General features: G+C 25.4%; 2 protein-coding genes across 5 annotated transcripts; both read right to left on the bottom strand.

Moving 5' to 3' along the window:
• Positions 1-192: 192 nt before the first annotated feature.
• LOC122511724 lies at positions 193-16,494 on the bottom strand. The gene is made up of 5 exons (XM_043627154.1): positions 16,463-16,494; positions 16,283-16,373; positions 15,798-16,150; positions 5,804-6,031; positions 193-295 (listed from the first exon to the last, which is right to left on the bottom strand). Exons 1-5 carry the CDS (start codon positions 16,492-16,494, stop codon positions 292-294), a joined length of 708 nt encoding a protein of 235 aa, XP_043483089.1. The 3' UTR covers positions 193-291.
• On the bottom strand, positions 16,128-26,850 carry LOC122511718. 4 transcript variants are annotated; one of them, XM_043627142.1, is made up of 2 exons: positions 26,238-26,850; positions 16,128-18,595 (listed from the first exon to the last, which is right to left on the bottom strand). In XM_043627142.1, the coding sequence occupies exons 1-2, from the start codon at positions 26,735-26,737 to the stop codon at positions 18,562-18,564; spliced, it is 534 nt and encodes a 177-aa protein (XP_043483077.1). In that variant the 5' UTR covers positions 26,738-26,850; the 3' UTR covers positions 16,128-18,561. The 4 variants fall into 4 exon arrangements, with proteins under 4 accessions (XP_043483077.1, XP_043483078.1, XP_043483075.1 ...); XM_043627143.1 differs by having other exon boundaries at positions 16,128-18,526; XM_043627140.1 differs by having other exon boundaries at positions 16,128-18,200.
• Between the last annotated feature and the right edge of the window lie 293 nt (positions 26,851-27,143).

Genomic DNA, 27,143 nt, shown 5'->3' with positions numbered 1-27,143 from the left:
TTTTTAATTATTCCTTTGAAAATTATAATTAACTTTTTTTATTTTAATAATTATTTTATTTATTCTTATTAATTATTATTTTTTATTAAAGTAATTTTACGTCTGTTTTTAAAATTTTTTGCTAATTAATATTACGACGCAAAGCTCATAAACGGATTTAAGCAGGTTTAATTATTTTTAATTATTAATTATAATAATTATAATTTATATAATTATTTTAATTATATAAATATACACATTTTAATATATATTTACTTACGAAATAAACTCGACAGGAAAGAATTGTTTAACTCACCTGAAACAGAAAAAAAAAAACTTTATACTTGAATTATTATAACAAAATGAAAACAAATAGTAATTTCTATTAAATAATAAATTAAAACTACTTATTACTAATAATTTATAAATTTGTCAATTATAACTTTAGAGATGACAATGAATGCTATTTTTCATATAGTTATTATATCCGAATTAAATTAGTAAACATTTAGTAAAAATTAGTAAAATTTACTTCGGACTTAGAAATAATTTTTCTACACTTTTAGCACAATTTTTACTAATTCCCGAGTAAATTGTAAAATTTCTATTTAAAATTAATTTTCATTAGTTTTTCCACTTTTTTGCACATTTTTAACAAATTTTACTAATTCTGGAGTAAATCTTTATACATTACTCGTTTTTATACTAAAATTTAGTTCGAGAAAATTAAAATTTACATTGAAATCAATAAAATTTATTTCTAGATTAGTAAAATTTACTACTAAAAATTGTTATTTTTAGAATAAATTTTACTATTTCTGAAGAAATTTTTTTTATAAGAATCTGAAAAATTTACTTTAAAAGTAACTTAAATTTTAGCCAAATTTAGTCAAATTTACTTCGGACTTAAACAAAAATTCCTCTAAGAATAGTAAAGTTTACTATTAAAAATCATTAGTTTCAGAATAAATTTTACTGTTTTTGAAGAAAATTTCTATATAAAGAATTAGAAAAATTTACTTTAAAAATAGTAAAATTTATTCTGCAAATAATGCCTAATATTTAATAACAAATTAAACTATGTATTCAAAGAAAATTTGAAAACCTTTATCTAAAAATTAACTGTGGAAATAGTAAAATTTCGTTCATTTTAGCACAATTTTTACTAATTCTCGAGTAAATTGTAAAATTTCTATTTAAAATTAATTTTCATTAGTTTCTCCACTTTTTTGCACATTTCTAGCAAATTTTACTAATTCTGGAGTAAATTTTTGTAGTTACTAAAATTTAGTTCGGAAAAAGTAAAATTTACACTGAGATTAGTAGTTTAAATAATTTCAAAGTATTTCGAAGCTAATAATAGAAAAAATAGTAAAATTACTTTTACAAAATAGTTAAAGTTGCCTCAGAAGTTTGTAGAAATTTTAGAGAAAATTTAGGTTTTACTATATAAAAATATAGTAAAAGTTCCTTTATTCTTTTCTCTTGTATAAAACTAAAAATACTCGTCGGCAATTAAAAAATAAAACTCCAATGGAACTTAAAAATTAATGACATTTTCAAAATTGAAAAATAATATATTGATTGACAAATATTTAACTGAAATTTCAGGATAAACCAAGAGAGACGAAATCAGAATCAATAGATACAAAAATAACACTGAGAGATAAAGCAGATGAAAGCCAAGAATCAATATGCATTTGTTCAAACGGGGCAAGTATTATTTTTAAATATTAAAAAATTACTTTCTCCCGAGAAAAAATTAACTATTAATTTCAAATATGAAGAAAACTTCACAAAAAAAAAATTTATTTATTTATTATTAAAACCCAAATGGCCTTTTTACCATCCTCTACCTATATTTATTACTTTATTATTTATTTTACTACTAACAAAAATTATCTAATTTTTTCCAAAATTCTACTAAAATTTTCAAATCTTATCAAAACAGAAATCCAAGAGACCATCAAAACTCCGTCCAAAAATTACATGCTACATCGTGAGAGGATCAATGTCCAAAAGATCTGACCAAATTTCTCAAAACTCTCAAGGAGAAAACTCTGAATTATCAAAAAACAGAAAAAAATTGTCAGTAATTAAAGTAAAAGATGAATCAACAGGGACTGTAGTAAGTGTTGGACAGCAAACAGAGAGGAAAAAAATTCGTAAACAATCAACTCACAAGGGAGAAATAAAAAGCAACCAACAAGGGTTTATGTCCTCGTTAAATATAAATAATAAATCAAGTGACACGAGGAAAGAAGAAAGAAATCTCAAAGCAAAAGAATTCACATGTGACATATGTAAAAAATTCATTTCAACAAATATTAGCAGCAACGATGTCATTGACAATGGAAGTTTTTGTCACATTCAAGCATCAACATTAACACAGAAACTAATAGGTTTCCAATCAGAAATCAATACATGTTGTAGTTGCAGGCGACGGCAGGAAAATTCTAATTCGAAATTTCAAACAGAGGAAACAATTGAGAAACGCGAAGTGGGAAAACAATTTTACCGTGGCAAGGCCTTTGCTAAATCAATTTCACGAGAAACTATTGAGAATCATGATGATGATGATGATGATGATGTGACGAGAACGACGACGATGATTAATTTGCACTTTAATAAAAAGTTTTACACGCCAACGTTTGAAAAAAGTGACCCGAACTGTCTTGAAAAATTAATTAAGAATAAAAACAACTCGGGTGATAAAAGGCAAAAGTCAAAAGTAAAGAAGCCTCAAGGAAAAATTATTCAATGTTCCCAGGAATGTAATCGAGAAAACAACACTAAAACTATTGATATTCAAAATAGTAACAAAAATAATAGTTTTCGAAATAATATTCAAAATAGTAATAAAAACAATGTTCAAAGTTATAAAAATAATGTTCAAAGTAATAAAAACAATATCCAAAGTAACAAAAATAATAATCAAAGCAGTAACAGAAACATTAATATTCAAGGCAACAATAAGAATATTAATAATCAGAACAAAGTGAAAAATATTAATAAAAAGAGAAGTGGAAATTTAATTTTTTCCGATATTGATTCTGATTGTATATGTGAAAAAAGTAATTCAACGAGTGGCAAGAAGTTATCAGAAGGAGAAAAGCAATTTAAAATTGAGAAAAACCGCAGCTGTCACTGTGACGATTCAGATTAAGCGCACAATGAATAAGACAACTTGAAGGTGAATAAAGTCTACAAATTACAAATTGAAGTGAAATTTATCAACCCTCCCACGTCGTCCATATTGTAACTTGTAAAAATTTAATAGTAAAAAATTAATTTCAAAAAAATGGTAAAACAAATACAATTACAAAATATTATACAACTACATTTATAAAAAAAAACCATTTTTCAAAATATCAAAAGAAATAAAAAGTAATAAAAAGAAATTTAAAAAAAAGAATTTGAAAAAGAAGATAAGGGAAACTCAAGAAAATAAATTGTGCAAAAATAAGCTTGGAAGACATTTTTTAAATTAAGAAAACAAACAAGGAGCTTAAAAATAAATTTAAAAACTAAATTTATAAAATGTATTTTAAAAAAAATTTATAAAGTGAATTTAAAAAATATTATAAAGTGAATTCAAAAAATAAATGTTTAAAGTAAATTTAAAACAACAAATTTATCAAGTGAATTTAAAAAATTAATTTATAAAATTAATTTATGAAATAAATTAAAAAATTGAATATAAAAAATACCTATATAAAAAATATTAAATGCATATTAAGAAAAAGGAATTTTGAAAATTACTCAGAAAATTGAACAAGGATATGGACTAAGTAAAAATGTAATTTAAAAAAAAATTGCTTTAAAAAGAACTCGAAAAAATTGTACAGAAAAGAATAAACATAAACTAATAAGATAGTACTTGAAAAATATTTAAATAAGTCTAAAAAAATGGTCTAAAAAAAAATTTTAGGAATTAGTACTAAAACGCACTCTATTTGGAGTTCGATAATTAAAAATGTATGTAATTGTAGTATCAGATAAAATGTGAATTTAATTTTTTTTTAGTTTTGAAACAATTTGTATATTAGTTCTTTTAATAAATTATAACTGCGTAAATAAAAGTAGTTTCAATTACTTTTTATTAAAAATATTTGTAATGTCAATTACTTCCAGTTAAAAAGCGAAATTATTTTTTACTAAAAAATATTAATTTTAATTATTTATAATTTAAGTTAATTGTAGTTTAAATTAGTATACTTGAAACCAAAGGTAGATTTAAATATTCATAATTGAAATAAATTGTAATTTCACTTATTTTCAATTAAAATAAATTGTAATTTCTATTCTTTTCAATTCAAATCAATTGTAATTTCAATTATTTATAATTGAAATTAATTGATTTTTCAATTATTTTCAATTGAAATCAATTGTAATTTAAATTATTTGCAATTGAAATTAATTATAATTTTAATTATATCCAATTGAAATCAATTGTACTTATTTCAATTAATAAAATGAATAAAATGAAGATTCAATTATTTTCAATTGAAATAAATTAAAGATTATATTATTTACAGTAGAAATATATTGAAAATTCAATTACTGCTAATTTAAATCAACTGTATTTTAAATTAATTTCAAAATTATCAAAATAATTGTAGTTACAATTCATTAGAATTAAAAATAATTGCATTGATAAGTAATCAATTCTAATTTAAAACAATTGTAGTAACAATTATTTCTAACTTAGAAAAAATATCAAACTTAAATTATTTATAATAAAAATATTTTCTAATTGAAATATAAACTTTTACGTTTCAATTGGTTTTAAATAGAAGTTATATTGATACTTTTAATTATTTAGATTCAAAAAATGATTAAACAAATAAAACTTTGGAATAATAATGTTATGAATGAGAAAAAAATAAATAAACTAATGAATTATTAATTAATAAATACATTATTAATTTATTTAAATCTTTAAATTATTATTATATAATTTTAACTTATTATGTAATTATATAATTATTATATTAAATATTAAGTTAACAATTAATAATAATAAATGTTAGTTTAAAGATCTGTTATTGATAAACCAAATTAATTGTATCTATTAAAGGTAAATAGATATAATTTCAATGACTAATTATTGAAACAAATTGTACATAGTGTCAATATGGAGGCTCATTTAAATAATAAATAATTTCAATTCACAATCGTTAAGGAAAATGGTAGATTGCAAAAAATTTATTTATTATTCAGTTGATAATAATAGAAAATAATAAAATTGTCGAAAAAATATTTATTTGTATTCCTAATTATTTAATAATTTTTACGACGATGAAATAAATAAAATAAATGAAAATCAGTAAAAGTAAATAAAAAAAAGCAATTAACAATTTCTATAAATAAATAAACGCAAAAAAGAAAACAATATAGATTAGTATAAAATATGTAAATAAAATAATCTATTTTTCCCCAACTTTATTTTCTTTAATTTTATCCATTAATAAGAATTTACAATTTATTTATAAATTGCAATTTATAATAACATTATAATATAATATTCTAATATAATATTATAATATTATTTATTTTATAACGGAAACAAAACTATTTTTCATCATAGGCATTATATGATTTGCTTCACTTCGTTTGTGAGCAAATTTTCATGCCGTCTAGGCGGCAATTTAATGAACTACACTGGCGCGAAATTAAAAAAAACGAAAAATTTAACACTAATAAAAACTACTCTCTGTGTTCAAAATAATAATTTTCTTTCTCATAGCAAATGTTTTTTTATAAAAAAAATTCCACATTCTAAAGTAGCAGCAAAAGAAAAAAAAAGATAACAAAGACTCACCGAACATTCGCCAAAGTATGCCGCCGGGAACGTAGATTATGATATCCTCTGAGTTCGCCAATGCTTCCTTGCTCGGCCTGCATCCTGGCCTGAGCCGTTGCGGAAGCAGTTGCAATTACGTGATGTTGATGCGCTGGTGCACCTGCAGTTGTAACACTTCTTCGTGAACGCCAACCGGATCTACTTCCTCCACCACCACTTGGTGTAGGTGATTTTTTCTGATAAGGTCTGCAAAATTCACATTCCATTAAATATACATTTTCACAAAAAAATAAATAATTCTCATTTCGACTTTTTCAATTTTTACTTTCCAACTCATTTTTTCTTATCGAAAAAAAGGCAAAACTCAATTTTCTCCACTTTTCCTCGAGACGAAACGGTCGACAAGGGTAAAACTCTTATCGCACAAAAATGTTTCTATGTCTGTGTGTGAAGGTGAACAATTCACACCAAAATTACCCCTGAGATTCTATATACAAAGAAATCTAATATTATTTCCAAGACAATGAAATTTACTCCTTTACGAGAATTAGTCAATTGAAAATAGAAAATATCCCTTTCCAAACTTTCAATGAAAGTTTCAATTGAATTAAATTTTTCGTTTCAAGTTTTTGAAAGGAAATTTTTGATTTGAGGAAAAAATTCTTTTCTAGACGAGAAAGGAAAAATTCTTATTGTGAACAAAAAATCATTTTGCCAACAAAACAATTCTTTTGCAAACAAAGTAATTCTTTTCTAAACAAAAAAATTTCTTTTGCAAACAAAAAATAACTTTTTTGAACAAAAAAAATTCGTTTTTATCCCAAAGAATTCTAATATTAACAAAAAAATTCGTTTGCTAATAAAAAAATTATATTGCAAACAAAAATTCTTATTTGCTAACAAAGTAATTCCATTGTAAACGAAAAAAATTCTTTTGCAAAAAAAAAATTTGTTTGGGATCAAAAATACCTTGTTTGCAAATAAAAAGAATTCAATTGCAAACAAAAAGTATCATATTGTAAACAAAAAAAAATTCTTTTGCAATTTAAAAAAAACAGAAGTTAGCAAAAAAATTCTTCTACAAATAAAAAAAAATCTTTTGCAAATTAAAAAAAAGAAGAGTTTTTTAACGAGCAAAGTAAAAAAAAAAAAAATACATCTGCAAATTAAAAAAATTAAAAAAAACTCCGTTAATGAAAGAATAATTATTCTCTAATTGAAAAGAGTTAACAAAAGGGATAATCGCATTTAATAAGGAATTGCAAATTGTTTGGCATGTGATCAAATTATTTGGAAGTCAACCAAATTTATACGAGATATGACCTTACATACATGTTGTAAAGTTGGATTATCATCATTAATGAGAAGATTATTAATTTTCAAGCGTGTTTTTAAATTATTATAATTCCCGGCAAATTGCGTTATTCGCAAAAGACTATTAATTATAAAAGTCGCATAAAATTCGTATATGTTCATTTCCATGAATTAGATGAATTGCTTTCAAAATATTTTTAGCATTTTATATTTTATAGAAAATAACAAATATTTTATATTTAAAATATTTTCCAAATATATTTTCTATTGTTGACCCGACGGTAAATTAAATTAATTAGTTCAATAATTACTATTATTATGTCCCTGAAGTTTTAGTGTCGACGCTTGTTAATAATTAAATATTAAATTTAATTAATTAATATCAACTTTTTTAAAATATTCCTATTTCGAAAAATATTCTAAATACAATAAACAAAGATAAAAAATTAATTTAACGAAAAACTAATTTATTCCTACAGATTAACATTTTTTCAGAAAAAAAATAACTTCCTCTATAAATTAATCAAATAATTGTATTTCCTCACGCTCTAATACTTTTTTCTCTCTCTCCTAATTTTGAATTTCTGACTGTCGCAAACATCCGTTGGCACAGGAATAATTTTTTTCTTCCATGTCATAAATTGTGAAATAAACACTCGACATAGTGTGAATATGTTATAAATATAATATAAATTTTATTTTCATTTATCAAAATTCTATATATCTCTTGAAAGCAAAATAGAAATCAAATAAGCAGAACGAAAAAAAGTTTCACAATTTAAAAAATTATAAAATCGATAAAAAAAAGTCAAATAAAAAGTTAATAAATAAAATAAATAATAAATAAAAATAGCAAAAATAATTAATAAATAAAAATGTAAGTAAAAAAATTAAAAAATAAGTTAAATAAAAAATGAGAATATAAAAACAAAGGGAAAAATAAGAAACAAAAAATATTTTTTATGGACAGAATATTTTCATTAGAAATGAACAAGATTTTTCGGCTATTTATATAAAAATATTTCCTTTCTTTTTTCAAACAACTTTGCTAAAGAGAAGCATTTTGAGCCTAGCTCAATATTATATCACCAACTTGGCTATAAAAATAAATCAAACGTTTGCTCGTAAAATCACTCTTAAACACACCGCATTTTCTTCAAAAAGGAAATAGTAAATCACTACCTGAAATCCAAAGCACAGCAAAACGCTTATATATGAAAGAGAAAAAACAAACCCGGAAATATATATTTTATTGATAAAAAGAAACTTATTGAGCTTTCACAAAAATTCAGACCATTGATTATTTTCCCTCTTTAGAAAAAAATTAATCACAAATATTCTAAAAATATTCACCGAATTTTGATTTCAAATTGTACAATAATAAAAAAAAGTAGCAAACAAATAAGAAAGAACCGAAATATAATAATTAATAAAAAAATAACAAAAGAATAATAAAAAATTAATAAAATAGATAATAAAGAAATAATACCAACGAAATAACAAAACATTAATAAGAAAATAATTAAAAAATAATAAAGAAATAATAACGAAAAAATAATAAAAAACAACTTGCGAACATTATTCTACAATCGAATAAATGAAATCAAGAAGTTTGATTAATAGTTTTACTTCTTTCTCTAAAGTTATTAGAAAGTATTTTCCAAAACAAAATTCGAAGAAGAGGAAGAAATCCTTTTTTTCCAATAATACAAGTATCGAGTTCATTTATCGTCCGGTAATTTAATAACACAGAAAAAAAAGAAGAATACAAACTATCCCCATAGTGCGTAGACAAATCAAATTTTGAGTAACACTATTACAAAAGCTCATTATTGTTTTCCAATAACTTTCAGAAATTCAATTGAAACTTCAATCCGAGAAATATACAGGAAATGATATAAAACATTAAATGGGATATTCCAGAAGTATTGTTTTACGGATACTTATATACTTCATTCGACAACTTTTTTTAACACCTGCTCTTAAAAAAAACAGTTTTCTAAATCTGGAAAAAACTCTATCATAATTATATTTATAGGAAAAAAGAAGTTTTTAAAAACTTGTGGATAAAATGGGTTCATTTTATACGAAATCATGACGATAGAATTGTAATAAAACTTAAAATAAATTGAAAATTAAGTAGGAACTGAGAAAAGTATTATTTTAGTATTTTTCATTTCATATTTGATATTTTTTAAATAAGTAATAATAATAAATAAATAATAAGAAGAAAAATACTAAAAGGAATTTTAAAAAATACTAAAATGATAAAAAATATTTCAAAAAGTACTGAAAACTATTTTAAAAATTACTAAAAAGTATTCAAAAAGATACGAAGAACTTTTAAAAAATACTAAAGACTATTTTACAAAATACTAAAAACTACCATTAAAAAATACTACCAAATATTTTAAAGAATACTAAAAACTATTAAAAAGTTAGTAAAAAACTAATAAAATACCTGCTACATAAAATATTATGATCCACAAGTTTTGAACGTTCAAATGAACGAAACACTTTTTATTAGAAATGTTTTTATAATTTATTGTTTGCAATAAAAATTAAAAACTTAAATTTCACACTTAGAAACTTTATATTTCATTTATTTTATATCGACAAAAAATTATTGTAATAAATATTTAAATTAAAGAAGACAATAAATAAATTTCGTTCATTTGAACGTTCAGAACTTTAGGATCATAAAATATTGAAATTCTAAAAAAATATACTACTAATACTACTACACTGAAAAAAAATTTAATTGATTCAAATAACCGATTAATTGACTATTATCAATTAAATATTTACTTGAATCAAGTAATATTTATTGGAGTCAATTAAATGGTATTTGCTTCAAATACTGAAATTATTCATTCAAATACCATTTAATTGATTCCAATAAATATTATTTGATTCATTTAAATATTTAATTGATAATAGTCAATTAATCGGTTATTTGAATCAAATAAATTTTTTTTTCAGTGTAAAAAATTTATCAAAACTGCTGATAAACTACTAAAAAAAATATCTGCTTCCAAAAAAATACTTAAAATATTACTATCAAACTGCTAAAAATTACTAAAAACTATTAAGAAAACTACTCAAAATTATTAAAAGCTACTAAAAATTAAAAAAATACTAAAATATAATACCTACTATAAAAATAATAATAGACTAAAATACAATATCTAAACAAAATACTAAAAGCAAATACCTACTAAAAATACTAAAATAAAATATCTAATTAAAAATACTAAAATAGTAAAAAAAAATACTAAAATAAAATATTTGCTAAAAAAATATTGAAATACTAAAAAAATACTTAAAATAATACTAAGAAACTGCTAAAAATTACTCAAGACTATTATGAAAACTACTCAAAATTATTAAAAATTACTAAAAATAAAAAATACTACAATAAAGTATCTACTAAAAATATTAAAAGTCGATATTAAAAAATCTAATAAGAAATACTAAAATAGTAAAAAAATACTTAAATAAAATACCTACTGAAACATACTTTTAAAAATACAAAAAATCATACAAAAGTTACTTAAGTAAAGTACCTACTAAAAATATTAAAATACTAAAAAAAATTATGTTTTACCAAGAAATATTGAATATACTAAAAAATACTTAAAATAATTAAATAATACTAAAAAAAACTACTGGAAACTTTTCAAGATTATTAAGAAATCCACCAAAAATATTCTGAAAAACAAATACTAGAACAAAATACAATAAAAAATATAGAAATACTAAAAAACTATTTAAATTTATTAAAAACTGCAAAATTATTACATTAAATTATCTTCTAAAATACTTCAATAAATACTTAAAATCAAATAATAAATACCAAAAATATATGAAAACTGGCAAGAATCAAATGAAAAGTACTCAAATAATGTACTTGCTAAAAGACTAAATTTAAATACCTACTAAAAATATATTAATAAATACTAAAAATCCAATAAAAATATCAAAAATCAAATAAAAAATACTAAATCAAAGTACTTACTAAAAAATATTAAAAGAAAAAAAAAGAATATGTAACAGAAAATACTTATTGTAAAATATTATTAAATTAAAAAACCTAATAAAAAATACTTTAAATATACTAAAATAGAGATAGTAAAATGAAATGTTTTTAAAAATATAAAAAGACTGAAATAAAATATCAAATAAAAAATACTAAAATAGTAAAAATATTTAAAAATAAAAACCTACTAAAAAGACTGGAAAAAACATTTTAAAAATCTGAAATAAAGTACGCGCTGAAAATACTAAAAGACTAAAATAAAATATTTAATAAAAAAATGATAGAATAGTAAAAAATTTTACTAAAATAAAATACCTGCTAAATGTACTGAACTACTGAAATGAAATACCTACTAAAAATACTGAACTACTAAAATAAAATACCGAAATATCTAAATATTAAAATAATATAATTTTAAAAAAAATATTAAAATTTAAAAAAAATACAGTAACAAAAATATCCTATCGTACAGTAAAATAGATTTATTTTCATAGAATGAATTTTATCAAATAGAAATAACGTTCTTATAATAACATTGCGTGTCATTTTATTAGGTATCCTTCAATTGAAAACCAGACCATAATTTATACTGCATGTATGTAATTTGGTCAACAATAATCAGTCTATTATGATTCTCATAACCAAATAGTTTGCAATAACCTGACACGCATTTAACTACGGATATAATGACATCACGGCAGCTAATTTGAACTATTGAACCTTATAGTAATCAGCCCTAAACAAGCAATATGGAAACTACTCCGTTTCTAGCGCTACACCCACACGTGTGTGTGTCCCCTTATTTATGTAACTAAAATATATAATTGCAATCAACTCATACACGATATTATTCCATTGATTAAATAATTAATACTGGACAATATAAACGAAACAATTGTTCCCAAACAAAAAAGTATTTCCAAGAGCAAAAAAAAAAAAAAACAAAAAGTATTTGTAAGAGGAATTTTTTTGCTATTTAGAAAAAAAATTCCCCTTTCAAATACTTTTTGTATTCTTTTGCTATTTAGCAGAAAAGTTCAAACACTTTTTGTTAGGGAACAATTGTTTCATAAAGAAGAAAAATTATTTACTTCAAACTGTTCCCAATACTTTCGATTATATATTAGGTATTCCAAGGCTCAATTGTTATTTCAATATTGACTCAAAATTATAATTTTCGAAAAATAATTTTTCTCCAAGAATATATTTTCAAAAAAGAAATTTTGATCAAGAATAGAATTTTCAATAAAACAATTTTGATCAAGAATAAAATTTTCAAAAAACAATTTTTGAACATGAATAAAATTTACCTAATTAATTAATTAATTAATAATGAGTATTAATATTAATAATTAACTAATAAAGAGATCAAATTTGTTTTCTTGCTTTCGTTAGATTTGAATTTCGCGCCAATTGTAATTCAATGACGCCTCCTACAGAGGGCGACAAAGATCGTTGCTCATAATCGAGATTCAGTGCACGGGGGGTGTAAGAAACTTCCACAAGATTCTATTTATTTTAATTAATTTCTAATTTTAATATTCATAATTAAGTAATAATAAATAATTATAATAGAAAGAATATAAATTGTTAGAAATAAAATAATAATAATAAAAATAAGTTTATTTCTTTTTATAGCTGTATATAACTATAAAGCAAATAATAATAATTACAATTCAGAGTAATAATAATAAATAGATAAAATATATAATAATATTAATATTCGTAGTTATTAATTAGTAATTAATAACTGCTTATATGCTGCCCTTCCGGTTTGCATATGTTTTGAAAGCTCTGGCATTTCTACCATTATGTTATTAGTTCGTGTCAAATTTATTTATCATAGTCGCGAACGAATAATATTGTGATAGAAATGCCACTGCTTTCAAAAAGATATGCAAACCGGAAGTACAGCATATATGCAGTTACCTGTACCCTTTTAATTACATTTCGATTATGAGCAACGATCTTTGTCGCCCTCTGTCGTACGCGTCATAGAATCACACCGGCGCGAAATTAAAATCTAACCAAAGGAAGGAAACCAAAATTAACTTCTCTTCTAATTGATTTCGATAAAATTCAAAGCTCAAAATTGATATCTCAATCTCTAGTCTCTACCTCAATCTTGAGTTAATATTGTCCCACCAATGGTCCAATCTTATAATACCTCAATATTATATTATCCCTTTCTGACGCACGTTCATTGCAAAGAAAAACGAAAACAAACATTATTTACCATTAAATTTTTACTTTGTTACCAACAACAAGCTTGATGAATGTTGATTATAAAAATTATTTTTTAAAAAACAAATAAACTGTCAGAACTGAAGGAATTGGAATTGCTAGAGTGTCTGCAACTGATTGAATTCCCATGACATTTGCATTGTGTGAGCGAGTTTCAAGAGAGAGAGAAGAAGAGAGTGAGAGAGCCAACGGATTTGACGTTCAATTCGCTTTACAGTCTACATTTCTATCTCTTCACCATTCGAATATTATGTTCTGTGCTTTATATATCGTGTAGATATTACAACTTATACTTTAGTCTCTCTGACTTCGATATATAAGGGATCGAGGAAATAGATATTGAAAGAGAGAAGGAGATAGAGAGAGATAGAGAGAGTGAGAGATCTATATTTCTTGCCCTTGGCCCTATATCACCCATAGCAAATGTCCCTTGTTAATTTAACAGACTATTATCGCCTTTTGCTATTTTCATCTTGGTGTGATGATCTCTACAGTCTATATCGACGAAAAAGGGGGTCAATTTGAGTTTCGCCTTTTATTAACTTTGATAACGAGGGAAAAAAATACAATACACTTCCTGAAAATAAATTCACTACTTGTTTCTCACATTTCTTTTTCCAAGACTCTTTTCTTTTATCGATACACAGTAGTCGTGAACTTTAAACTCTAAATTTAAAATATTGATTGAATTTGTGAAATTTATTTACCGAATTTATGATTATGTAAGGAAAATAAATTAAAGAAAATAAATCTATTTACGTTTTGGAAGAAACCGGTGTTTAATTGCTTCGTCCGTCCTTGGTTACGTCTTTCGTATCGTCCTTCCTTTTCTAACTCATAGCCGAAGGCTACCAAAGCCACGCTGCGAATGCCCGATTCCATCGCTCGAGTTGCACTATTTACGATTTTTGTTCCCAATTTGACAGTTCGTCTCACAAAGTAACCGATTCTCGCTTCTTGGTTGACGGTATCTTGATCGGAATTCGCGATTTCTTCTGATTTCAATGATCGATTCGATAAAGTCCCGATTTCGTCAGAATTTAAAAGTCCGTCTTGCAAAATCACCGTTTCTTTACTTTCGTCTTGCGAAATCGACGATTTCTGGTTCCGATTTTAAAACGATCGACTCGAAAAGGTCCCGATTTCTGCTTCCCATTCGGTATGCTAATCTCGAAAAAGTCCCGAATTCTAATCAATTCTTTTGTATAATAAAATCTCCGATTTCTGTTCTCAATTTGACAGTTCGTTTTACGTGATCTCCAATTTCAACTTGCGATCTGGAATGCTCGCGTCGAAACGTAAATATCCCGATTACTGCAACCAATTTAATTGTTCAACTAGCACAAGTCCCGATCTTTAATTTCCGATTCCGAATTCAACTGTTCATCCTGCGAAATCTCCGATTTCTTCTTACGATTTGTAATGTTCGCCTTAAAGAATCATTCCCGATTTCTGCTATAATCTTGAATTTCAATCCCGATTTCCACTGTTCGTTTTTCGAAATCTCCGATTTGTATCATTCGCCACGAAAAGACCCGATTTCTACTCCCGATTTGTAACACTCGTCGCGAAAATATACCGATTTCTACTACGGATTTAACTATACCACAAGCTGAACCTCCAAATGCTACATCCAATTTGACCGTTCGTCATGTAGAGGCCCCGATTTCTACTTCCGATCTAGGACGCTTGACTTAAAAATCGCCCGATTTCTATTGCAATTTGATTATTCAATCATCAAAAGTATCGATCTTTATTCACGATCCGACTATTCGTCTTGCGAAATCCCCGATTTCTTTTCCCGATTTCTACTAATTATTCAATTGTTCAACAAGCGATATTCCCGATCTCTACTCTCTGTTCGGACGATCATCTTACGAAATCTCCGATTTCTTATGTTCGCGTCAAAAAAACCCCGATTTCTACTAATTATTCAACTATTCAAGAACTATTCAAATAGCTCAAGTTCTGATCTCATTTTCCAGTTCGATCATTTTTGTTACAAAATTCCCGATTTCTAACTATCGCATCGAAAACGTCCCGATTTCTACTGAATATTCAACTATTCAACTAGCAAAAGTCCCGATTCCGACACGAAATTCGACCGTTCGTCTTGAGAAGTCCCCGATTTCGAACGTTTGCGTCAAAAAAGTCCCGATTTCTACTATTTTTTAACCGTTTGTCTAGCTAAAGTTCCGATTTATTCTCCCGATTTCTAACGTTCGCCTTGAAAAAAGTCCCGACTTCTACTTGGAAATAAACCCAAAATCCTACCGATTTCAATAAATTTCTCAACAAGAATAAATCATCCCCAGAAACAAGTTTCCCAAACAAAGAATCCTTATCATCCCCAAGGTAAATTTAATTTTCAGGAAATGTAAAACCAAAAGAATAGAAATACAAATAAAAACTTACCGCTCCTTGATGTGTCGACCCTCTTCATCGTCCTCCTCCTCAATATCGTGTAGTCTTGGACTCAACCGATGCTGTGTTGTACCGTCACGTGAATAATCCTCTTCCTTATGTAGCCGATCTCTTTCGCCTTCAAGTTCGTCGAGGTCCTCGTCAAGGTCACTAAGTGGGGCGCGCTGTTGAATGTTCGTGACAGGGTGTTCAACTTGATGTAGTTGATGTTGTTTTTGAATGCACGAAAGCTTCCTCGTGATCTCGGGAGAATCGGAGGTTGAAATACCTCCTCCCTTCCCTCCGACGCCACCGCCGCCGCGGCCGGCGCACGGCAGGCACCACGCGCCCCCCACTTCGACACCCTAGCACCCCTCAGCGTCGAAACATCCAGGGCCGTCAACACCAGGCACCACAAAAGAAAAACACTTTTTTATCACAAAAAAACGAAAAAACACACACACCCCTTAAAAAAGGTGTTTCTCACTAAAATTCACCGTTTGTTTCCTTCTTCCGACATGTTGTATAATCGTCTTCGTATTTTTCACTCCGTTATCACTCGACTCTCTCAATATTCTAAATAGGTCTCTACAATAATGTTCACAATAAAGTTTCTCCCTCACATTTTTATTTTTTATTCTTCTCCTCCTTCTTAGACAATTACTTCTTAGATTTACAATTTTTCGGGTATTTTTAAAGTATCTGACATAGTCTTGTATTTTTTTTGGGGGGGGGCTTTGTTCTTTTTCGGATAATTTTGAATCTGACCTGGATTTACATCATCACTCTTCTTATTAGAAGTAATGTTTTGAGGAAGTACGTTGTTTTTTTTGTTTCAGAGTAGCTGGATTCGTACTTCCTCAAAGTATGATGAAAAAGAAATTCGAAACACCTTCTTATCGATCGATATTGCATTTATCGGCAAGTTCCATTCTCTTCATTGGTTAGCCACTGCACTCTCGAGCTATTTACCTCTCATATTTTGTTCTATACTTTCTTCTTATAAAATTTTTTCTCTCGCCTATGGAGAATTCTGCATTTACTTTTAGTCTCCTCCACAATAAGGAGACTTTTTCCGATGGCAAAATCCATTATTTTTATTGTATCAGAAGTATCAGAAAATACTTTTTGTATTTCTCATTTTGATCTCTTGTTTTTTTCTGCTTTTACTTTTTATTCATACTTTTGTTTGCTGTTTATACTTTTCTTTTTGGTTTAAACTTTTATGTATGGTTCATACTTTTATGTATTGTTTCTACTTTTATGCAAATCTTTATTTAGCATTTTATGCAAATGTTTCTTTATGTTTTGATTCAAATCTTTGTTTATCTTTTAACGCAAATGTTTGTTTACCTTTTTATGCAAATGTTTGTTTGCATTTTAATGCAAATATTTGTTTATCTTCTTATGCAAATCTTTGTTTATATTTTGATGCAAATCTTTGCTTATCTTCTGACGCAAATCTTTGTTTATCTTCTGACTTAAATCTTTGTTTATGTTTTAAGCAAGTTTCTGTTTGCCTTTTTATGCAAATTTTTATTTATACTCCTATGTCTATATTTTTATGCAAATATTTTTTAATATTTCCCTTAAATATTCTCAAATTTTTAACACTTGTCACATTCACAATCTACGGAAATTATTTTATTGCACTGATATCGAACATTTGGAATAGACAATAGCATTAGAAGTAGTCATAAGTTTTGAAAAATTCAATTGTTGTAAAATATAGTTCCTACGCTATGGATTTTAAATTCTATTCTCTCGACTTCGTATATAGAGAAAGAGAGTTCTCGAGGTTCACTATAGAATTATAATTTTTGGATATATTTTAAATATAACGCCTCCAGACTTTTATATTAATTTTTCCTTTCCTGCAGTTTCTTTTGTAAAAGGAGAAAATTTCTACATAGAAACATATTTATTTAATACAAATTTTCAGGGATTTAATTTTACGAAAGAATGAAATAAAAATGTTTTTTTTTTTTTTGTTACGAATTTCAATAGTTTGGGAATTTCGAGAATATTTTCAATATGGAAAAAAGTACATGATGTGGGAAATGCTCGAGCAATTATACGTTGACCCAAACAACAATGGACATTTTTTTTTATTCGGAAACAAAGCTTTATAACTTTTTGTTTTGTTTTATTTTTGGCTGGAGAAAAACGAACTTTCCGGTTTTTTAAATATTGTTTTATCTTTGTTCAATGCATATACGGGAGGGTAAATATGTTCTTTCAATTTTTTTCAGTTTGGCTATATTACCGCAAGATTAAATTATTCATTATATAAACATCGAACTTTCTTCTGATTGAAACACGCTATTTTTTCGACAAGAACTTTCTTCCGTTTTTATTCACCAGAAAAAAAATTTTATTTTTAATTGTTCCTTGAAAGCACCTTTTTTATTTTCCCTAGAATTTTATCATATTTAATGAGATATAAAGATTTTTTCTTTTACTACTTTGTTTATTATATTTTATGGATTTTGTTTCTATTGTTTTCTATTCTTTTCTTTTGTTTTCCTTTATTTTATATTTTATAATTAATTTTGTTTTAATTTTATTAATTTTACTGTTAATTTTAGAGTGTTCTTTCCATAGGTTTAGTTTTAAATATTAGAGTTCTAAATTTTTCTAATCAGTCAATAATAAATAGATTCATAGGAAAGGCAAAAGTGATTGTCAAACTAGAAAGTCTTTAAAGTTCTTTTTTCCACACTTATTTGTAGAAAGTTTCCCTATAGGAAAATAAATTTTTGTTTAGTAATAATTATTACATTTTGTCCAGAACACGAAAACTCCGAAAACTGAAAAATATGTCCGAATGTAATAATTATCACTAAATATCGACGATGGAAATTTTAATAAAACAAACCTCTTTTAAGTAAAGAAAAAATTATTCGAAAACTTGAAACTTTTACAAAAATGTCTAATAAAGAGAGGAGGAAATATTTTTTTCTTAATATTTTTTTTTAATTTTAACAGAAAAAATATTGATTTTTAGAGAAAAAATACAAAAATCAGATTTTATTAGAAAAAATAGAAAAAAATCGTATTCGAATAAAAATTGAATTGAAAATAATAAAAATAATTACAAAATAAAAATGATGATTAATTAAAGTGGCTCGTCAAATATTGCAAATGAATGTAAAAAAAAATTGTTTTTTGGGCCAAGTTTCTAACCGCAAATAATGTTTGCTTGAGAAAGAAAACTTTGGGGTTAACTAAATCAACACAAGCTTCGGTGGAATGGGAAAATCTGGAGGGCAGATTGGACATCATAGATAATTTTAACTCAATTATTATCGATTATCGAACTAATTGGAAGAGCACTATCCACACATTTAACCCATTCTTCAAGATACTGCAAATATTTTCCTTCGATTCTCGAAACAATATTAAATTGAAATTTCCAATCCTTATAACAATAATTATACGCAGTTTTTTATCAGAGGAAAAAAGAAAACTCTTATTAAGGATTCATTTTAATTAAACTTTTTTTTTCTAATATTTTTTCTAATATCAATAAACCGAAGTAATTATATTTTCGTACCGCAAAAAAAAAAATTCAGTGCAAAAATAATATTGAAACTCATTGTTTATTCTTTTGGTAAAAATTAAAATGTACTAAATTTACAGTAAATTATTGTTGTTTGGTAAAATTTATTTAGTTATTTGAATAAACAAAATAGACAAAATTGAAAATTTTTATATGAATTTAAACTTTAATCAAAAATTAAAAATATAATTTAAATTGTAATTAAAGATTGGAAATGTAATTTAAAATGTAATTAAAAATTAAAAATGTAAGTAAAGATTAGAAATGTAATTTAAAATATAATTACAAATTAAAACTGCAATTTAAAGTAAAGATTAAAAATGTTATTAAAAAAAATTTTGTTAAATACAATTACAAATTAAATAAAAATAATAAAATTAAAAGATCCCTGTAATTTTCAAATATTTTCTAAATATCAACATTTTTTTCAGTTTAAAATGAAAAAGAAGATAAAAATTCAAAAAAAAAAAAAAACGAATACGAAAAACGAAACAATTTTTGTTTACAATTAACAATATAAACGCGTTAAAATTGCCAAATAGGAAAACAAACAAAAAAAAACCCAAGTGGAATTAAACGATGAAGATAAACGTATAGGAAAAAAACACAGAAAATTGAAAAGCTCTAAAAACTCATTTTGACTTAGTCGTGACAAATAAAAAAAAACTGCATTCGCATGCTTTAATCATTATAAGCTTGAAAATCATTTTCGACAATTGATTTCTATAAATCTCGGATTATTTCTCTCTATATACCTAGATATAAACTATATATGTATCGATCTATCCCTCTGAAAGTTAATTATACCCGAATGTTAAATTGAAATTAAATTTTCAATCACGCAAAGAGAATATTATATCTATTGTTTAATTTAAATGACAATTCGGAAATTATAATTTTCCAGTGTGATGATTAAAGTGTATAGATTAATCTAAATGAGAAAAATTATAAGCAATATGTTTCTGTATTTTTGAATTACTTTTTACATTTTTTCGACAATATTTCTCGAAATGTTCATCTCAATTTTTGAATTTCAATTCAATTTTCGAAAATGTACAAAAAATACATTAAAGAAAAATTAAATAAATTATAATGAATATTTGAAAGAAAAAGTAAATATATGAAATATAGAAATGATAATAATAATAAGAGTAATTATTAATATTGATATTATTATTATTAATTTCAATATTATATTATTATTAGCAACTTTAAAATTATTATTACTTTTAATAAATTAAATGAAAAAATCACTAATAAATAAGTTACAAAAAAATGTACATTATTTATAATTAAAAAAATTAGTTTGATTTGGAATATAACTTCTTTTTTAGAAAAAGAGAAAAAGACGAGAATTTAGAATTTTTTTTCGATGGAATTTATAAATCTCAAATTAGAAGAATATTTTTTTCCTCGATTTTCCTTTTTCCTACGATTTTTCTTTTTTCCCATCAGCTTTGAAAAGCGCCCCCAGTTTTTCTTTTAGTGTGTTTATCAAAAAAAAGAAAAAAATATAATTGGTTTCATATTGCGTGGATTCTCGCGAATAAACGATAGAAACTGTCATTTGCTAGATAGACACACTCATAGATGATTGAATTCAAAAAAAAGAAGAAAAGAAGAAAAAAGAAAAAATCTCTCGAAAAAAGCAAAAGAAAATCCAGCTCACCTCTAGAGATATTTATATCCATTTTTCCATATACATTCTCTTTATTCACTATTTTTATAGAATTTATATATATTTTTTCTCTTCCCCAACATTAATCTATTTATCTACAACAAATATCATATTTCATCAAGATAAATGATATTTTTAAATAATAATGTCAAAAATTTATCACACTCTTCTCATTTTATTACATTAACAAAAAGAAAATTTGTTAATAAAAAAAAAAAATTGTCTTCGTTTTGAATATTTCCAAAATAAGTTTTATACTTTGGACGAAAAAATTAGTTTTATTTTTCTTTCCTTAACGAAAAAAACTCTGAAACTTAATTATCATTATATTATATATAACGGAAAACAAAAAATAAAATCCGCACACGTTACATAAAAGGAAAAAGAAAAGAAATTTAATATTAAATATGAAACCAATTTTATTTTGCTACAACAGATTCTGATGTGAAATGTATTAAAGAACAAAATTTAATTGGACAGGATAAAATAAAATTTTTTAATAGAAATAACGAGTTAAATAATTGTGTACATTAAATAGACTTGTAAAAATTTGTAACAAATGAAAATTTTTTTTTTCCTATCACCCCCCAATTCGCAATTTTCCCTCTATTCTATTCTTCAAAACGTTCATTCAACTTGAATCTGTACGTTGATAATAAAGAATTATCCCCGAGTTCCAATTAAATTTAATGTTAACAGGGGCATATATAGAAAAAGTTGAAATTAAATTTTCTTCTGCTATTGTAAATTATTTATACGAGACGAGGATAGTAACTGAGCACAAAAGCATGCAACAAAAATTGGGTCGCAGACCATTTCTCCACCCTCTCTCTCTCTCTTTCTTTCTCTCTTGCAGTCTCTCTCTCTCTCACTCTCTCTCTCTCTCTAATACTTCCAAGGGTTCTTTCATCGAAAAACCGGAGCCTTCGACTCAAATAAAACTTTTTATTTGACATTTATCTGTGAAATCTTCAAATAACATCGCGGATATATAGGAACATATAAAAATATGTCATAATGTCATTGAATTCGTTTAAAAATGACAATCTTCAATTTGCACTTGAAATATTATAATTTCATATTTTTTTATTAAAAAAATTTTGAAATTTTGAAAAGAAAACTAAAAAGAGAGAATTAAGATTTATTTTCTATTCTTTTTGTCTATTTCACGTAATGAATGTTTCTAACTATTATTTATTATTTTCATTTATGCAGTTTTCAATAAATTTATTCCCTACTATTATTTATTTTTACTTTTTTCCCCTTTTTCTTTATTTTTGATTGAATTTAATTATCTTTTTTAATTACTGTTAATTCTATAAATATTTTTATTATTCTATATTGTTATTTTGGCATCTTCTTTTTACTTTCAATTCAATTATTTTTCTCAATACCTTTTTTTACATTTAATTCAATTTAACGAATTCTTTTAAATTATTTTTTCTTACTTTCAATACAAATTAATTATTTTATTTCAATTACATATTCATTTAAAAAATTACTGATTCTTTTATTAAATAGAAAGTAATTTGAAAGAAATTAATTAAATTGAATTGAAATTAAAAAAAAAGAATTGAAAAAAACGAATTATTGAATTGAAAATAGGAAAAAATAGAACTAAAAATAAAGAATAATAAAAAACAATTTATTGAATAGAAATAAAATATTGAATATAAATATTAAATAGAAAAGAAATGTCTAATAAATTAATTAGTTTTGTGCAATTATTTTTTTACCTTCAATTAGAATCAATTTTTATTTTATTTTCCATTTATAATAAATTTGTTTACCATTATCAATTTATTTTTATTCTCCTTTTTTACTTTCAAATCAATTTAATTAATTTTGTCTGAATTATTTACTTTTCTTTCAATTCAATTTAATTAATTTTATGCGATTTCTTTTTACTTTCAACTTAAATCAGCTATTACTTTTTCATTTTTTAATTCAAATTAATTAATATTTTTATTTTATGAATCGTAAATGAATAATTATTTGTTGTAATATTAGTTTTGATAGATAATGTATTTAATTAGGGTGCTATAATGAGCTATAAAAATTTCCTCCTCTCTTTATAAAAACAGCTAAATTGAAATTCAAAACTTTTCTGTCTTTTTCTCTGCTTCATTAATTAATGTGAATTTTAAAAAAATATGTTAATAAACAATTATTATAATTGTGCTAGTATTAATCAATCTTAATTAAATTTTTTGAAATTAAATATATAATGTAAATAATATTTACTATAAAATAATAATAAAAATAATATAATAATAATAAGATAATAAAAGAATAATAATAATAATAATAATAAAAATAATGAATTAATAATTTTAAACTAACATTAAAATATTTTTGTATAATAATTTATAAATAGTTAATAGTAATTATTAATAATTACACTATTATTATTATTAATATATTTATTGCTTTTTTATTAATTCCAAAAATATCTCATTATTATTATTTTATTTTTTTATAATAATATTAATAATAATATTAATAATAATATTTATAATAATAAATATAATATTTGAATTTCTATATAAACGAATATTTTTCTCAATTAATATTACTTCAGGGTGGAAGATCGCAACTAAAAATTGTCGAATAATTAACGCATTAAACAATGAGTAATAAAAAAGATTTTAATGCCCTCCCCATTTTTGTATGACAATAGAAATAATTTCGAGAAGAGAAATAAATTTATGTGATGACAGTAACATTTATCAGCAGTAAGATAAATTACCGACATAAAAATTACGAGAATATTCTGGTCAAACTTGTTGATATCCGCTTCAAGGGCTTAAACCTAAAATTGCTCGATTCTATATTGCTCTTGTATATATATATATACATATATAACGATCATTACTTTATTTTTATAAAACTAAAAAAACTCAATTCTGTTCGTTCCTTGCACCCAAATTTTTTTCTATTTATTTTTTTTTCTAAATCGAAAGAAATAAAATTTTTTGTTATAAGGAGAGAGAACGAAAACTATAAAATCTAATTGTATTTATAGTTTTCTGGGCAAACAATGAACTTTCTCTCTGTACTCAATCGTTTTCTGTTTCTATATATCTTTCAAGTTTTTTATGCGTCTTTACAGTTGTACTCTTTTTTTTATATAGATTTCAAAGGCATTAACACTAAATGCGAGTGTTCAAAAAATCATTAAATTTCAAGGTAGGTATATAATTCTTTGTAGGTATATATGTATAAGAGTATAGGTATATATCTTTACTACTTAAAGCGTATAACAACGTATGCCTTTTTATTACAGCTTTTTTTTCCTCTCTTTTATTCTTCTAATATTATTGTTATCAAGAGTTTATTACCATTTTATTGGTAGAGATTTCCATATAATTATAAGAATTTTTAGTTTTTATAGAGCAATTATTGTTATGATTAAATGTGGCTGTAAAATTTAATATACTAACTGTATTTTTTAGTGTACTTTGATTTTTACTGTACTAATTGTAATCTTTACTGTATTAACTGTAATTATTAGTATACTGATTGTAATATTTACTGTACTAACTGTAATTTTTGCTGTAGTGATTGTAATTTTAACTGTACTAACCTGTATTTTTTTTACTATACTGATTGTAATCTTTATTGTACTAACTTGTAATTTTTACTATACTGATTGTAATTTCTACTGTACTAACTTGTATTTCTAACTGTATTGACTATAATTCTTACTACACTGATTCTAAGCGTTACTGTACTGACTGTAATTCTTTACTATACTGACTGTAATTTTTATTACACTGATTGCAATTTTTACCAAACTGACTGTAATCTTTATTATACTGACCGTAATCTTTACTATATTGACTTAACTTTTACTATACATATTGTCATCTTTACTCCACTCGTTCTATTTTTTTTACTGTATTGACTTCAATTCTTGCAATACTGATTGTAATCTTTACTGTACTAACTTTAATTTTTACTATACTGCCTTTAATTTTCACTGTAAAAAAATACAATCAGTATAGATTACAATCAGTAAAGATTACAATTAGTATAGTAAAGATTACAATTATTATAGTAAATATTACAATTAGTGTAGTAAAGAGTACAATTATTATAGTAAAGAGAACAATCAGAAAATTTCCAGGAGAGAATTCTCCCCATGAAAAAAAGTCTTCTGTTAATTAAATTAATTCTCAAGTAAACAAGATTCCAAAAACGTTACCGCTAAAAAATTCCACTTTGTGTAAATAAATTTTCCTAATCCGTTAAAAATTGCCGCGTATTAAAAACTACACCATTTCAGAAGATAAACAACATTTTTCTCTGTAAACAACAATTTTTCCCCGTGCGCAAAAAATTGCAATCACAACCTTTGAGGTATGTTTGGATAATAAATGTTTTGCAAAAAAAAAAAGAAGAAGAAAACGACGATGATCAGGATGAGTGGAGTCTGAGAGTCAGAGGCCCCCACTTTTCTCTTTGTAAAAAAAATCCCCCTAAGACAGTTTATCTTTAGCAAAGTTTCAAGAGAACACTAATCACGTGCGAATAAAGAATTCAATGGCTTCTGCAATGCTGAGCAACAACACTCGAGAGGACCTAAAAGAGCTATACATCGCGTGCAGATGACTTCAAAGCACTTTACATCAGTGAATGTCTACTATCACAAACGACACATTCGAAAAAAATAAAATATATTTCGCAAAAAAGAAGAAGGAGCTGAAAAAAAATTACAACCAGTGGAAAAAAATTATTTAAAAAAAAAAAATTAAAAGCTTGTGGCTGAAAACCCGGCTCATGTCGACGAGCCCGTCGATAGATTTTCTCGTGACCTTCCACCCCTCAGTACGCAAGTTCTGCATTTCGAGTTTAAAGAAAATTATTTATTTGAATTTCAATCGAGCCGGCAACACCTGTAGAAAATGAGAAATAACAATTCCAAGAAGGAAGAGAGCGCGGGGCAGGGGAAGAAAAAAAAAAGAAAAAAATCTTTCCCACCTTGAATTACTCTTTTTTCTCCTATTCAAAATTAATTTCAATTTATTTAATTTTAATTTCTTCCTTTCGAAATGAAAATGCTTTTGTCTAGTTTTTTTTTTAATTTTTAACACCGCGGAAAGAAAAATTGACTAACTCCAATAGAAACACATATAAAAAATACAAGAGAAGAGGGTCCAAAAGAATTTGGAAAGTAAAAGAATGAAAAAAATGATTATTGACAACATACTGCTCACAAGGTGATGTACCCCTGAGTTCAGGGTCAAAGTTCACACACAGGAAACGCACGAGCGGCACAAAACCGGGTGACCCGATTCGTGGGTTCAATGGCTGACGCAGGTAAATACGTCTCACGCTTTTCTCAGTCGTGTAAGCGGCACACACTTGGCAATTGGACGTGAAAAGGAAAACAGTGCGGTGTAAAAAAAAAGAAGGAAATGTTGTGAGGCGGCACGCCACGCATAACCCCACAGTTAAACGAGGATAGCGCCGTCGTATTGACGGTAGCCGAGACCCGACTGACGGAACGATTCTCACGCGACGCCGCGCCATGCACAGTGACGTAGCATCCGGAAAAGCGCTGGATTTTCCGTGGGGTGCCCCGCCAGCGGCTTCAACTCTTTGCAAAAATTGGGTCACACGTCCTATGCCGCTGCTGCCGCCGACGCTTCTGCTACTGCTGCTTCTACTACTACTGCTACTCTCACTTCCTTGCCTCTCTTTTTTCATCTTATGTCCATCACTAATAATTCTTCCTCTTTCTCACTCACTCTCTCTTTTTCTTTTACTCCATCTTTATCACTCTCTTTCTCCCTTCTTCTTTCTCACTCTCCTCTCTTCTTTTATTCCATCTTTATCACTCTCTTTCCCTCTTTCTCCTTCCTTCTCTATACCTCTCTTCTTTTCTTTTACTCTATCTTCATCACTTTCTTTCCCACCTTCTCCCTTCTTTTCTTCTTTTACTCCATCTTTATCATTCTTTTTCCCTCTTTCTCACGCTCTCTCTTTTTTTTACTATATCTTTATCACTCTCTTTCCCTGTTTCGCCCCTTTTCTTTCTTTAACACTCTCTGCTTTTCCTTTTACACCACCTTTATTACTCTTTTCCTTATACAGGGTTGCCACAGGTCAGGGT

This window comes from Leptopilina heterotoma, unplaced genomic scaffold, assembly GCF_015476425.1.
Source record: "Leptopilina heterotoma isolate Lh14 unplaced genomic scaffold, ASM1547642v1 Lhet_9, whole genome shotgun sequence".
NCBI classification, from domain to species: domain Eukaryota; kingdom Metazoa; phylum Arthropoda; class Insecta; order Hymenoptera; family Figitidae; genus Leptopilina; species Leptopilina heterotoma.
This window is presented reverse-complemented; position numbering and strand designations above follow the sequence as displayed.